We start from the raw sequence: 16,743 nt of genomic DNA on the forward strand, positions 1-16,743 counted from the left end.
AAATGCATCACTTTTCACTTGTCTACATTAAATTTTCATTTGCCATTTGCATACCCAGTCTCCCATTTTTTCAGTGTCCTCTTGGAATTTCTCACAATTCTTTTAATTTGACAACTTTGAATAATTTTGTATCATTAGCAAATTTGATCACCTCACTTGTTTCCATTTCCAGGTCATTTATAAATATATTAAAGCATTGGTCCCAGAACAGATTCTTGGGGCACTCCACTATTCCCTTTTTTCCATTGGAAAAATTTACTATTTAGCCTTGCTCTCTGTTTTCCTTTTAACCAGTTGGCAATCCACAATAAGACACTGCTACCTATCCCATGACTTTCTAATTTCCTAAGAAGTCTCTAATGATGGACTTTGTAAAATGCTTTATGGAAATCCAGATACACTATATCAACTGGCTCATCTTTTTCCATATGTTTATTTACACCTTCAAAAAAAAATGAAACAGATTTGCGAGGCAAAACTTCCCATGGCTAAATCCATGTTGGCTTTGTCCCATTAAACTATGCTTATCTATGTTAAGCAATTTTATTCTTTAGGATAGTTTCTACCATTTTGCCTGACACAGACGTCAGACTCGCTGGTCTATAATTTCCTGGCTCACCCCTTTATCCCTTTTTGAAAACTGTTACATTATGATTCCTGAAGACTGAAAGGTTGACAGTTGATAGTTTACAAATTTCCAGTAGCTGCCTGCAATTTCATTTCTCAGAAATATCTTCCAGAGATTTGTTTCCATTCCTCTGAATCATCACCTTTGAATATCATTTCTGGCATGGGTATATCTCTTAATCTTCCTCAGTGAATACTGAAGCAAAGAATTAATTTAGTCTCTCTGCTATGGGTTTTGTCAACCCTAAGTTCTCCTTTTACCCCTTTATCATCTGATGGTCTAACTGACTCCCTCGCAGACTTTTTACCTTGAATGTATAAAAAAAGGTTTTTGAGAATTTGCTTCCACGGCAAGCTTCTTTTCAAATTCTTTGCCTTCCTTATCAGTGCTTTGCATCTGACTTGCCAGTGTTTATGCTGTTTCCTGTTTTTTCATTTGAATCCCTTTTCCATTTCTTGAAAGCTGTTTTTAGATATAGCCTCCCTCAACTCACCTTTCAATCATACTGGTAATCATTTAGCCTTCTTTTCACCTTTTCCAATGCATGGATTACATCTGTTCTGGGCTTCCGAGATGGTATTTTTAAACATCCGTGCCTGAGCTAAAGTCTTAACCTTTGCTCCTTTCAGTTTTTCCTAACCATTTTCCTCATTTTATCAGTCACCGTTTTTGAAAGCTAAATGCTGTCATAATAGATTTTTTTGTGCTTCCTCCAGTTCAGTGAAATTTAATAATGTTGTGATCACTATTGCCAAGTGGCTTCAACACAGTTATCTCTCGCACCAAATCCTGTGTTCCACTAAGGACTAGGTCTAGAATAGTTTCCCCTCTTGTTGGTTCTTGTACCAGCTGCTCCATGAAGCAGTCATTTATTTCATCTAGGAACTTTACTTTTCTAGAATGTCCTGATGTGTAACATCCCACCCAGACAGTACTAGAGTAATTGAAATCACCCACTACTGTGCTGCTGATTTTGTTAGCTTCCCTAATTTTTTTAGCATTTGTCTGTTAGTTCATTCTGGCCAGGTGGACTGAAATTCATCCCATTACTTCTCCAAAAAAATCCACAACTTCTCCTTCAACACCAAAGCCTTATTCTCTTGTTTCATCTCACAAAACCCTCACCCCATTCCCGATGAGCTAGCATCCTACAAAGCCACTGAGCTGGCCATCTTCTTTGAAAATAAGATAATTAACCTCCTTAACGCATATCCAGCATAGCTCCCTGCTTCAACAGCAGGGGAGAAGAAAAACAACCAATAAGGGCTGAATAACATAGTCTGGGTAAAACAAATAAGCATGGGTGTAGCTTGCTTATTGCGGCGGTTACTTCCCCTACTACCCCTAACTAATCAAGCTTGATATTTCACTTGGATGCACCTCCATCACTGCTCTCTACATTAATGGTGGGGGTGGAAGGGAAATAGAACCAAAGAGCTAAGAGAAACAGATAAGTATGAGAAAAAATGTGTGAAGCTTGCTGGGCAGACTGGATGGGCCGTTTGGTCTTCTTCTGCCGTCATTTCTATGTTTCTATATGTTAAGCCTCGTTCCACCTCCCAACTGACAACCCTCCCCTCCAACACTTCAACAACTATTCGGAATGTCAAACTAACATCCTTTGAGACTCCATCGTCACTGGAAATTGAAACCATCCTCAAGAAGCTAAAACCTGCTTCTCACCCGCTGGACGCAATACCCTCTAATCTACTTCTCTCCATCCCAAACATCATTTCAAAACCGCTAGCAAACATCATTAATTGCTCCTTTTCACAAGGAAGGGTTCCAGACCAACTAAAACTAGCCATTCTAAAACCCTTACTAAAAAACCTAACCTTCCAACGTCTGACCCCGCTAACTTCCTTCCAATAGCAAACTTACCTTTGATCTCCAGAGTCATGGAAAGAATTGTAAATAAACAACTGTCTGAATACCTAGAGGAGAACAACATTCTCTCCCCCTTCCAGTTCGGATTCAGAAAATCCCAAAATACTGAAGCCTTATTAACATCACTATCGGACACCATCCTTCTCAATCTGGAAAGAAAACAACCTTACCTTTTCGCACTTTTCGACTTATCAGCCGCTTTCGATACGGTTAATCACTCCATCCTACTGGAACGCTTATATCTGTATTCAAGGAGAAGCACACAGTTGGTTCAAATCGTTCCTTGAGAATAGATTCTACAAGGTCAGGATCAATAACAAGGAATCACATCCAATCAAATCGACCCTGGGAGTCCTGCAAGGATCATCCCTCTCCCCAACACTCTTTAACATTTATCTGCTGCCACTGCGCCAAATACTTTCCAACCTCAAACTAATCCACTACATATTCGCTGACTGAGTACAGATTCTTCTACCAATCACTGAATCCTTACAAAAAACCTGGGCACACTGGAATAGCTGTCTACAATCCATCAATCTGCTCACCAGCCTCAACCTTATCCTCAATCCAGACAAGACTGAGATCCTCTTTTCGCCAGATGAAAACCACGTTCTCCTAAACTCTCAAAGCGCCTCCCAATTCGCTAAAACTTTCAACCATTCCCCTTCCGTCAGAAACCTAGGGGTTCGGTTCGATAACCACCTCAACTTAACATCATTTGTCCTCAACACAACTAAAGAATGTTTTTTTAAACTACAAGTTCTCAAAAATCTGAAACCTCTCCTGCATTTTAGAGACTTCCGTCTAGTAGTCCAGTCAATTATCCTCTCAAAGTTAGACTACTGCAATTCCCTACTGCTAGGTCTCCCAGCAATAACCATCAAACCCCTACAGATGGTCCAGAATGCTGCGGCGAGGATTCTTACTAACTCAAACAAGAGAGCCCATATCACGCCCATCCTTCATTTCCTTCACTGGCTCCCCATAAAATCGAGGATCACCTTTAAAGCTTTAATGATGCCATGAATGTCCTTGAGAATCATCGCCCATCTTAAACTAAGCTCTCAACTCCGCCCGCATACATCAGACAGACCAATCAGAAACGCATTCAAAGGATCATTATACGCCCCACCGGTCAAATCCGCACTAAGAAAGCGTGCTATTTCGACAGCAGGGCCTACCCTTTGGAACTCTCTGCCACTGGAGCTCCGTCAAGAACCTTGCCATCAAACATTTAAGAAACTCCTCAAAACATGGCTTTTCAGACAAGCCTTCCCGGAACCCCCAGACCACTCTGACACCGGTTAAAGGACATAACAGGTCATAATTGAGATCTAGTATCTCTCCTCCATCTATATCCTAGCCTGTTCCTCTCCTTTTGTCCTAACTAACAGCTCTTCCTCTCCTCCCCCCTTCTCTCTACCCTTTCTCTTTTTCCCTCTTTCTCTTTCCTCTCTTTTCTCTTTCTTCTCTCTCTTTTTCTTTCTCTTTCTTCTCTCTTTCTCTCTACTCTTCCCTAGGTAGGAAACTTAAGATTTACGGATCATGTGAATGTTTACTATGAATGCTTTAAAGTTTTATCGTGCCAATGCTCTTTAAGATCCCTTTATGCTATACTTGTATTGGTCCATATGTTTGCATATTTATATTCTATTGGTACCTCTTGTTTTATACAACGCCTTAGTAGCGAATGTTCTATTGTATTATATTCTATTAGACGCTATGTTTTAATGTACCGCCTTTGCCGCGATTGTTCTGTTTTGTAAACCGATATGATTTGTATATTATACAAGAATGTTGGTATATAAGAATTCAAAATAAATAAATAAATAAATTGCTATGTTCCCTTTTTCTCCTGGAATTTCTGTCTTAAAGATTCAACATTGTATTTTGTTTCCTGCAGAGCTTGTATCCTGTGACGTGATGCTCTTTAACTTATAGTGCCACCCCTTCAACAATTTGATCCATCCTATCATTTCCATATAACTTGTACCCTTTATCAGTGCCTCATTGGTTATTCTCCTTCCACCTGGTCTCTGAGATGCCAGTTAATTCCACCTCTTCATCCAGTGTTATACACTCTACCTGTCCCATCTTATTTTTTAGACTTTCTAGAATTTGTATATAGACATTTCAAAGTGTTTCTTGTTTGTATTAGCAACCTGCTTATACAAACAAATATACATCAAAGGAAGTACTATCCTCTGCCTCCTCGCTCCCGTCAACACTATCAGGGCTCCCGCAGCTATCCTAGGCAGCAGCGAGTCCCCAAGCCACAGTCGGCTCCTCAGCAAACTCCAGGGATGGGGTTTTGACTGGGTCTTAGGGAGCGTATACACATACCCAGGACGATGGACCCTCCTGTCAGGGGAAGGCTGCATTTTGAGAACCAGTTGTCCAGTATAATCTTGGACCAGTGGGTACTGTCCATCATCCATCAGAGGTACCAATTGAATCTATTGGGTGTCCCGCCAAATTGCTCTTCCTGCCTGTTTTGGAGGCCAGTAGCGCACAAGGAGATACTAGCAGAGCTTCCTCCCTCTTAATGGCCAGAGCAGTCGAGCCTATACCACCAGGGCAAAGAGGGTGGGGATTCTACTCCAGGTTCTTCCTGATTCCAAAAAAATGAGTATTTTGTCCCATCCTAGTCCTAAGGGCTTTGAACAAATTTCTAAAAAAACCCAAAAGTTCAAAATAGTTTCCCTGGGCACCTTGATTCCCCTTTTGGAACAAGGAAACTGGCTGTGCTCCCTCGACCTAAAGGATGCATACACTCATCTCTAGATCTTCCATGGACCCGAAAATATCTCCAATTTGGCATGGGAAAACACTTCCAGTACTGGGTGTTGCTGTTCAAGCTTGCGTCAGCCTCACGGGTCTTATCAAAATGCCTGGCCTTGGTGGCGGCACAACTCCGCAGGCTGGGAGAGTGTGTTTTCCTGTATCTGGATGATTGGCTGCTCAAGAGCATATCTTGGGCAGGGGCCAACAGGTCCATGTGGTTGACTGGGTGTTGAAGTCACTAGGTTCGTTCTCAACTGCTGAGATCCATCTCAACCCATCACTTCAATTGTACTTAATAGGAACCCTGCTAGACACAGCTCAGGCCAATCAGAGGGCTGCCACCTTGATGACCATTGTGGCAGAGATACAACAGAGCTAGCAAGTGTCAGCCTGGCATATGTTTAGGTTGTTGGGCCATATGACCACAACATCCATGTTACGACATTTCCCATACAACTCCCCTACAAAAAAGATATTCTGATTCTGGTGACATCTCAGTAACAGCAACTCAAACTCCTTCTACTACCAGGCTCAGTAGCCCTGCTTATGAAAAGACAGCAGTTTACCACCAATGCATGTACTCTTGAGAAAACACAACAAATAAGACTGATCAAGCACTTACATGCTAGTAAAATATCTCACCTCAGTAACACACACACAGAACTGACCTAACATACTCCCAGGATCTGCAGTTATGTACATAAACAAATCCACACACAGTTACACCTGTATTATGGAATGCACTCAGCTAGTAACAACCCTATCTATGAAAAGGCAACACTACAAATATATTAAATCAGGCCCTAAACACCAATATACCTCCTATTAGGAAAGCAGAACTAGCAAGCAGCTATAGATCCCCACACAGAAAAACTATTAAAAATTCTCCAAACACCAATAAAATATTTCAAAAGATAACAGCAGGAGCCCTACCTTCATGGTAGGACCTGGACCTCCTCCGCTGGGACCCACCTCCACAGTGAGCCCCAAGCCGACGCAGCTCCATGCCGATGCCGTGGATTCAGGCCCTCTCCAGCACCGACCATGTTGAGACCCCGCCCACCGCTCCCAAGGCGGCGACGTGGGAGGTAATTGGGCAGTTTAAAAGCCCCTCTAGCACGTGCGCCCGCCCTTCGACCCGCGCTGACCTTGGCCGGACCCTATGGACCCTGACTGGACGGGACTGACGGGACCCCGACCGGACCCGCCGACATTAAATCCGCCGGTCCCACGCGATTGGAAATCGGGCCACAAGATAACAGTAGGAGCCCTACCTTCACGGTAGGACCCGGACCACGGTGAGCCCCAAGCCGATGCAGGTCCACGCCGACGCTATGGATTCAGGCCCTCTCCAGCGCCGACCATGTTGAGACCCCGCCCACTGATGCTCCCGAGACGGCGACGTGGGACGTAATTGGGCAGTTTAAAAGCCCCTCTGGCGCCGCACACCGGCGTCGCGCATGAAAGGAGCACAACAAAGCATGCCCCATATGCCTTCAACCACACCTAGACCTAAGAGCACAAGTTAAATTCTCGCCAACAGAACTCAAAAATAGGAAACTTTGCTACCTCTAGCCCTACAACAATCTCATCTTAACAGGCTCAATCCACGCCCGAAACCCTTTCGGTCTCAACAGGACCAAAGGCAACAAACCCACACGCGGCCACGGACACACACCACAGTGCCCACCTCAGGACCATCAGGACCCTCCGCTCTCTCGGTACCGTACGCCGGTCACTTTAAACCAAAGGAGTATGCTTAGGGACCACCCTCCCTTCTTTGGCAGCCCTAGCACTCCAATTTCATCAAGCCGACCTTCTAAACTCACCTGCACTTGGACTCCCAACTGTTACCCGATGCTAGCTTCTCTGCATTCAGATAGATTCACACTCAGCTACCAGCCACCTCCCAGCCTTCAGGGCGACAGTCTTTCAGTCAAATTTCTTCCACAGCCCGCACAAGGAGAGAAGCATGACTCTAGGCCACCCTATCCCCATCCTACACCACAGTCTCTACTGAGAACCTCCACGCACCCCAAAACTCGCCAAAACATGATCTCCCCATTCACCCAACTTCTAGGACTTGCTCTCTTCTCAGTGACACTCTTCAAAGCTCAATCTCTCACAAAGAAATCACACATTCTCAATGATTATCTCCTGGACTCAAAGCCAGACATCTGCGCGATAACTGAAACTTGGCTCAAACCTACGGATATAGCCTTGATAAATCAACTTCCCACACATATCTTCGATTTCTTCTCACTACCCATACTCAAAAAGAGAGGCGGTGGCCTTTTGCTAGCTGCCAAAAAAGAGCTGAGGCTAACCCTACAACCAGCCAAATCTAATTCGAAATTAGAGCTAGGACTTTTCAAATCTGACAGGCTTCAAATCTTCCTTATATACGCTCCACCCGGACGTCTGGACTCAGACGCTTCTCCTATTGTGGAAACCATAGCGAAGTATGTAACATTGGATTCCCCAGCCATGATATTAGGGGATTTCAATTTACATGTCGACTCAACCCCACTCTCCACCAACTGCGATGTATTTTTCACCTCCCTCACAGCCATGGGCTTCAAGCAAATTATTAACAAACCCACCCACAAAGCTGGCCACACGCTAGACCTCATCTTCATTAACTCTGGTCTTACTCAATCTACTCCTCCCAAATGTGTCCCAGTCCCTTGGTCCCGACCATACACTGATTTCCAACACCCTAAAGTTGAAAGAAAATCTGTCATCCCAACCATTCCAATCTACAATTCACTACAGGAAAGCTTGCACGTCAGATGTCCTAAGCAAACACCTAACCAAAGAACTTCTTAACCTAGACATCTCAAACCCAAACACGGCACTAACCTCTTGGCACAGCATCACTGAAGCGGTAGCTAATAAACTATGCCCTCTGACAACCAAAATAATCAATCCAGCTGCAAAAAATAAACAGCCCTGGTTCTCCAACGATCTCAGAAAACTTAAACAAGACCTTAGACGGAAGGAAAATAAATGGCGCAAGACCCCTTGCCCTGGTACTCTTGCGGCCTATAAATCTGCGCTCCACTTTTACAGGAACGCAACTCTATGAACAAAAAGATTTTTACGCTACCGGAATTCATGATCTCATTTTCGACGCTAAGGCCCTGTTCTCATATGTTTCAGAACTTACAAAAACCACCACCCCGGCCATTCCAGATGACCAAGCTCAATCTAAAGCTAATGATCTTGCAACCTTCTTCCAGAGCAAAATCTCCAACCTTCTTACTAGGCTACCCCCTAGCTCTACTCCTCCCTCCTCTTCCAGCTCGTACATCACAACTACGATTGCATCTCTCAATTCATTTGAACCCACTTCCACCTTGGAGATAGAAAATATACTAAAGAAAATGAAACCTTCCACCCACCATGCTGACCATATCCCATCTAAGTTTCTCATATTGGTACCAGACACCATCGCCAAGTTTTTGACAGACCTCATAAATTGCTCTCTTTCGCAAGGAATTTTTCCCGACGCCCTTAAACTCGCCACTCTCAAACCCTTGCTTAAGAAACCAATCTTAAGAAACCCTTGCTTAAGAAACCAATCTTAAGAAACCCTTGCTTAAGAAACCAATCTTAAGAAACCCTTGCTTAAGAAACTCAATCTACAATGCAGCCAACCCCGCCCTCATTGACATGATTCACCTTCACAAAGCACAACGAGCCACCAGAACAGAAGGCAAAATGACACTAGACATACCTTCCCCCAGCACAGCCAAACTGACAGCCACGAGGAACAGAGCATTCTCCGTCGCAGGACCCAAATTATGGAACACCCTTCCCCATTACCTAAGATCACTCAGTGACAGTAAATCTTTCAAAAAAGAACTCAAAACCTGGTATTTCAACCTAACCTTCCGCGACGGAGTCGGCTAAGCCTTCCACATCCCTCTTCACACCTCTGCCCCTCTTCCCCCCCCCTCCCTTTCATCTACCACCCCCCTCCCTAACTAATACCCGCACTCCTCCACCTACTTCCCCTTCCTACCTTCCCCCAACCCTTCTATGACTTCCCCACCCCTCCCTTCTCCTTACCACCCCTTTGGCATCCCATCCTACTTCACCCTCCCGCCCTCTCCTCCTTGTCACTGGTTCTTCAATTTTTTGCGACACAGCCCTCTATCCAGCCCGCCTCAGCTGATCCCCCCATGCCCCACCCTAACTCAGCTCCCCGCTAGAGTGCCCCAGTGACTGTTTTAGTTACCTATCTGTTTACAAAGTTATTTAAGTTGTATAAGATGTTATATTCGTATTTGTATAAGTTACCAATTGGTCACCACTATGTATAAGTTGTTTATCCTGTAAACCGGAGTGAAGGCATCCCGCTATACTTCGGTATAAAAAAGCCTCGAAATAAATAAATAAATAAATCTAGATCCTAAGAACCTGAACAATTTCCACCCTATTTCCAATCTGTCTTTTGTCGCGAAAATTATGGAAAAATTAGTCAACGCTCAACTCTCAGAATACCTTGAAGATCACAAAATACTTCACCCCTCCCAATATGGATTCCGTAAATCACTTAGCACTGAAACACTCCTCATCTCTCTCACAAACCACCTCATCATGGGCTTAGACAAAGGGCATTCCTTCCTGCTGGTTCTCCTTGACATCTTGGCAGCCTTCGACACGGTGAACCATAACATCCTCCTAAATTGACTTTCTGACATTGGGATAACTGGAACAGCCCTTAGTTGGTTCGATTCCTTCCTCAGTAATAGAGGATTCAAAGTCAATAACAGAGTCCCCACTCATCAGTTCCCCACTAGCAGGTCGATACGGTAAGGCCGCGGTAGAAACAGTGCGGCAGTGTCAGGCGCACCCTTCCTCCCCGCACGCACAGTTCTCTTCACTTAGTCCCCGATACTCTCTTCTAATCGCATGCAAATGCATGCCGCGGCTGTGAAGCGATAGGGAAGGGTTATGCCCGCGCAACCCATTTTACTGTATAGGCGCTTAATACAGCGCCTATACAGTAACCTGGGTGCGCTGGTACCTGTCATTTCAAATGACATTTGGAATGACAGGCACCGGGAGGAGGGAAGCGCGAAGCGACTTACTACTTGCTGTGTCTCTCCTCCTCCCGGAGCAGGGCGCGAAAGCAGCCTTGCTCCGGGAGTAGGTGGGCCACAGCGGCGAAGCAAAAAAAAAAACCAAAGGCGCGTGTTCGATCGGGCGGGTGGGCGCGTGTTCGATCGGGCGGGTGGGCGGCAGAGAAGGAAAAAAAACCCAAAAGCAATTTTTTTTTTTTTTTTTTTTCAAAAAGCGACAATTTTGTTTTTTTCCAAAAGCGACTTACTTTTGGGATCTGTCAAGATCCCAAAAGTAAGTCGCAAAAGTAACTACTTTTCTGAAGCCATCAGGAACAAGATCGTAGCTCCTCCCGATGAAGACTAAGATGGCCGCCTGCACGGGAAAGCGTGCAATTGGCCGCTGAAGACGTGACGTCACGACGTTTGGCGTCTTCAGCGGCCAATTGCACGCTTTCCCCCGTGCAGGCGGCCATCTTCGTCTTCGTTGGGGGGAGCTACGATCCTGCTGATGGCTTCAGATCCCGGGGGGCGGGTGGGCGCGTGTCCGGTTCCCGCCGCTGCTTGGATGGGTGGGCGCGTGTCCGGCTGGATGAATGCACGGGCATCCATTCCGGCGGGGGCCGTGCGTTCATCCAGGCAGAGGGAGCCGGAGGTCGTTCGCCGTCGGCTCCCTCTGCCTGGATGAATGCCCGTGCGATTTTGGCGCTCATGGCATGAGCGCCAAAATCGCACGGGCATCCATTCCGGCGGGGGGCCGTGCATTCATCCAGGCAGAGGGAGCCGGAGGTCGTTCGCCGTTGGCTCCCTCTGCCTGGATGAATGCCCGTGCGATTTTGGCGCTCATGGCATGAGCGCCAAAATAGCACGGGCATCCATTCTGGCGGGGGCCGTGCATTCATCCAGGCAGAGGGAACCGTGGGCCGTTTTCGCCACCGTTTTCGCACGGGCATCAATTCCGCTGCTGCCCCGGGATCCCGGATGCCGCTTTTTTTGCTTCTTTGCTGCCCCCCCCCCCCCCCCCCGCTGCCGCTGCTGCTCCCGGATCCCGCTGTCCCCCCCCCCGCTGCCGCTTACCCGCGAAATCGGGAGGAAGGGAGAAGGGACTACCGTAGCAGGCCCGAGCCTTGCTACTTTTTTGGTTTTGTTTTTTTTTTTTTTGCTTCGGGAGGAGGGGACCGGACGGGGCTGCAGGAGACCGGACTGGGGCTACACCGGACGGCTGGACCGGGGACCAGGGCAGGTAAGCAATGTTTTTTACACTACACTACACTAACTCCTGCTAGGGGGAGGCGGTAAACTAGCACGTTAAGGCCGCGGCAGAACAGCGGGTTACTGAGGAGATAATATCAGCGCCCGTTACAGTATCGGAGGGGAATAGCTAATTCCTTCATTATACAGCTTTTTCGTTCATTTACATGCTGGGTGCGGAAAGGGTTATGTGTTTATTTTAGGAAGCGCTAAGGACGCGTGAAACTGGAGACTGTATTGCTGGACTGCCTTACTCGTCTGTATTGTGCGCTCCCAGCACGTTACAGACGGGGAATCTTTAACTGAACGTTACTGTATCGACCTGTAGGTGTACCTCAGGGCTTCTCGCTATCTCCACGCTTTTCATCATCTACCTCCTTCCCTTCTGCCAGTTAACAAATCTAAAGCCTCAATCTGATCATCAACCCTGCCAAGACTGAACTCCTCATTTCACCAGAAAACGATACTCTCCAGCAGACCCAACCCAACACCCTAGTCACTCAAGCAAGAGACCTGGGAGTAATAATCGACAGCCATCTGAACTTAAAGAATTTCATCAATCATACCACCAAGGATTGCTTCTACAAATTTCAATTGTTAAAAAGAATTAAACCTCTTTCATTTCTGAGACTTCAGATCGGTTCTCCAGGCCATCCTGTTCTCCAAAGTAGACTACTGCAATTCCATTTTGCTTGGTCTTCCTACCGCCACTACCAAACCGCTTCAGATGCTCCAAAACGCGGCCGCTAGAATCCTGAAGAACACTAACAGAAGAGAACATATCACGCCCATCCTCAGAGACCTACATTGGCTTCCAATAAGCTACAGAATCCTTCACAAATCCCTTACCACCATTCATAAAATCATTCACCACCAGCTCCCCATTGACCTGCAACTCCCACTCAAACTCCACACCTCTTCAAGACCCATTAGGGAAGCCTACAAAGGTTCCCTGCAAGTCCCTTCCTCCAAATCCACCCACCTGACAACCACCAGAGAACGGGCCTTCTCGACAGCGGGACCAGCCATTTGGAATGCCATCCCTCCTGATCTCAGACAGGAACCTTGTCTGTTGACTTTCAGGAAAAAACTTAAAACTTGGTTGTTCCAACGAGCTTTTCACCCAACCTAGGCCGGCACCAACAATGACACAGATCACATACTAAATCAGATTGTTTAGGGCATGCTATCTTGAACAATGCTTTTACTTTGTTATAGTTATCGAGTTACATCTCCTCCTCTGGCTGCTTCTCCATCCTAGTTCCATTACCCCTGTTCATTGTAACTTTTGCCTCTGGCATCTTCTTCGTTATTGTTGTTAATCCCCGTTCCATGTAAACCGATTTGATATGATAGTATCATGAAAGTCAGTATATAAAAGGTAATAATAAATAATAAAATAAAGCAGACACATCACATAATATTAAAATGGCAGTCAATCAAGAAAGATAAACTTAAAAAGCCACCTTTACTTACCCCCTCCAGCAGCTCTCCTACTCCTGTCCCATGAAGGCCGTAGCACACACCAGAAGCAGCGGTAGTGGCTAAGCTCTATACTCATGGTCCTCTTCCTTAGGGCCCATGACCAGTTTCTCTATCACACACACACACACACACCATACCCAGTCACACCCCCATGACCAGTTTGTCTCTCTCACACCAATCATCTCCCAACCAGTCTTTGACCAACACATCGGTCACCTTCCTGAACAGTTTCTCTCGTGCCATACACACACACAGGCTTCCCACTCTCGAGTTCTATCTTACATATACGGGCTTCTCACTCCCATACTGTCTCACATACACCCAGGCTTCTCACTCCCATGCTCACTCTCTCCATCTGCACAGGCTTCTCATTCCCTTAATCACTTTCTTTCACATACACACACCCCAGTCTCTCTCTCTCACACACCTTCACCTTACCAACCAGTCTCTCTCTCTCATGCATGCATACTCACAGGCTTCCCACTCCCATGCTCTCTCACATATACAGGCTTCAGTCCCATGCGTTCTTTCACACACATCCCCACAACACCAGGCTTCTTACTCCCATTCTCTCTCTCTCTCTATTGTCTCACATCTCTGACCAGTTTCTCTGTCTCTCACACACACTCTCTCACTCACTTCCTCCCCCCCCCCCCTCCCGAGGCACAAATGGTAGCTGCAGCAGTCTCCTCCAGCCCCTGCAGGCCAAGAAAGAAGAATCCCATCAGCCGCAGGAGGCTTATTCTGCTGTCTCCTTTGCCGGCTGCTTCGATTGCTCGGGGGACCGATACTGCTGCCGCCGCTACTTTTCCACGCTACATGGCTCTTTCTCCTTCCCGTGCACTGTACTGTGTATCACTTCCTGTTCCGGGGCAGGCGCGGGAAGAAGAAAAGGCCAGCCTCGAGTGCCACTGCTTCCTCTAACACCACTGCCGTTCCCATTGGGCTTGAGCATGCTGTTAGCCCGGCAGCAACAGCAGCGGGAGAGACCAGGAGCACGCGACACACCTGCCAGTGCTTGGCAACACACTGGTGTGTCATGACACTGGTTGAGAAGCACTGTTCTAGAGAATAATGGCAGAGCAGCGCCCTTGCCCCTATGGCATCCCTGCTCTGAACACCTTAGTAGGGATGAACAGGTGGAGAGAGACTATGCATTGAATGCAGGAGATCTGAGAGTAGTCATGACTTCCTTCCCTCTGGATTCGGTGGAGCCTTGGGACAGCCCACTTATTTGGACTGGTCTGGCATGGATGATGAAATTTAAACTTAACTATTGCTGGTTAATTTCCTTTCTCTTAATCCTGCCAGACCAGTCCAGAACTCATCCAAGGAAGCTGCAGCATCAAGGGCTCATAGTCTGCTAACTCAGAAATCTAACAGCGAGCTGACCTAATTGTGAGCTTTGATGTTCCAGGGTTAATAACTATGAAAGGAAATTGATGACTGTATCAGCTTGTGGTTTTAATAGTGTTTTGGGAACCAAACCTAATTTCCTCTAGGTGACTTAGCTTTGACATCAAATACTGAAGGGTTGAGGGTAGCACTAGACCTTTATAGGGGTAGTGAAGTCAGCTTTGAGCTTTTGTCAATCTTCCTTTGCTGGCCAGAGGACATATCACCCCCCCCCCCCCCCCCCTCACATGTCTGGCCTGGTCTGGCAGGACTAAAGGAAAGAAAATTAACTTGCAACAGGTGAGTTTAATTTTACCTTGTACTAATCTGAAAGCCAGATTGGTAATTATAATATCTTATTTGACTAACATGCTATAAATAGAAGTTATTCTTTGTGCCTGCAAATGAAATAATGGTGAAAGAAATCAATTCTTTAGTAAATTGTCTGCCATGGATAAATGTTACACTAGCTTTTAATAAAAATATTTGATTTTGCATGGTGTAAATATTTTTATTGAAATATTAGCATACATCTATTAAGTCTATTGTTAATTCTTATATATTGCTTCTATTTTCTTTTGATTTATTAATATATCTTATTTGAAAACAGTTTTGTCTTATTTTTCTTAACTTCAGTTTACTTGCAGTTCCTGGATTTTTAGATTTGCTCTTTGTTTACTTAAGTGGATTTATAAAGCTGAAGTGAAATCTATTTTCTTTCTGTTTTGGGGTACCAGGTTGTTTGCTCTGCTGTGGCTTGCACAGAGACTGCCCAGATAGCTAAACTTGTAGCTCGTCAGAGAACTGCTAAAAAGAACATAGGAAAACAGGTGAACTGTCAGATGAGAATAAAACGCACTACTCCGTTCATGCTAGTAGGTAAGACTTTGAGAAATATAAACTTTTTATCACTAGCAAAGCTAATGTGTATTTGAATTGATGAGGGTGCACACTGTAGGCAAGTCTTCAGTCACAGTTAAATGTTTAACTGCCAGTGCCTTATGCAGCGCATTGCTGAAGGATGCATCTTAATCTTCTATTTCAATATGACCTAGAGCAGTGTTGTCCAACAATCTCCTGGAGGCACACGTAAAACCAGTAAGCTTTTCAGAAAGCATCTTCAATGAGTATATACGAGAAATCTATCTCATGCGTTCATTATGGCAATCCTGAAAACTTGACTGGGTAGGTGTGCCTCCAGGGGAGCAGGTTTGGAAACCCTGACCTATAGGTGGGCCACTTTGGTGGTTTTAGCACCTTGCATTTCACATTTCTTCTAGGACAAAAGCAGGATGGTAGTCCTCGCATGTGGGTGACGTCATCCGATGGAGCCCGGCATGGAAGACTTTTTTGTCAAAGTTTTTAGAAGCTTTGACCAGCACACTGAGCATGCCCAGCATGCTGCTATTCGCACGTCCACACGTAGTCCCCCTTCAGTTTCTTTTTTTCCACGGGGGTGCAATTTCCTCGCGGTTAATGGAGCTTCACTCTCTTGGGTTTTTTTTTTTGTTAAAGTATAGTGTCTTAGATTCCATAGTCAGGTTCCCCTTTGCGGTCTGTGCCACCTTGGCTTGGTAGGTTTAGATTTGCTGGTTTTGTGTTTTTTTCGTTTTTTTTTTTTGCTGCCTTGCGGTCGATCCCAGACACCTCACCTCTCTGTGACTGCCGGTCATCAACCGCTCGCCAGCTAATTTTTATGGCGTCTGGTTTCTGTTGGTGCCCGCAGACCATGACCATCATGGATCTGTAAGAGGTTTGCATCCTCTGCCTGGGGGCCTCGCATGATGTCCATGGGTGTCGCCTGTTTGACCAGATGACCCCCAAAGGCCTTCATGCATCTTGATAAGATGGAGAAGCTCTTCGGTTTTTCAAAGCTTGCTCCATCCACACCTGCGTCGGAGTCATAGACGCCGAGAGGTCACGGGGAGTCCCTCGATATGCTCCCTCTTGCTGCTACTCTTTCCACTTCTTTGAAGGATAGCAGGAACTGTGACCAATCCGGGAAAGCACCAAGGGAGATCCCGCAAGCAATGCCACAGGTCGCAGTTGGCGCACGGCTCTGATTCTGGTGTGGTGCTGGTGGCGGCTGTGCCGCCACCGAAGCGACCCTGACCATCAGAGGCCCCATACTCTGTTCCTGGGAGTCCTAGGCGTTCTCAACTGATTATCTGTGCTGTGCACCGTGCCACCTCGGAGACCCAAGGAAGAGCCGATGATGCTTCGTCTCCCTCCCTCAGTCCTGGC

At 46.1% G+C, this 16,743-nt stretch overlaps 1 protein-coding gene across 3 annotated transcripts in view; it reads left to right on the forward strand.

The window, feature by feature from the left end:
- Window positions 1-16,743, forward strand: part of TDRD7 (tudor domain containing 7) — a 345,168-nt gene that overhangs the window by 40,757 nt on the left and 287,668 nt on the right. For all 3 annotated transcript variants that reach the window (XM_029603524.1, XM_029603532.1, XM_029603540.1), the window contains exon 3: window positions 15,237-15,378. In XM_029603524.1, coding sequence (XP_029459384.1) covers window positions 15,237-15,378 — 142 coding nt within the window. The remainder of the gene's footprint in view (window positions 1-15,236; window positions 15,379-16,743) is intronic.

Source organism: Rhinatrema bivittatum, chromosome 1 (assembly GCF_901001135.1).
Source record: "Rhinatrema bivittatum chromosome 1, aRhiBiv1.1, whole genome shotgun sequence".
Taxonomy (NCBI): domain Eukaryota; kingdom Metazoa; phylum Chordata; class Amphibia; order Gymnophiona; family Rhinatrematidae; genus Rhinatrema; species Rhinatrema bivittatum.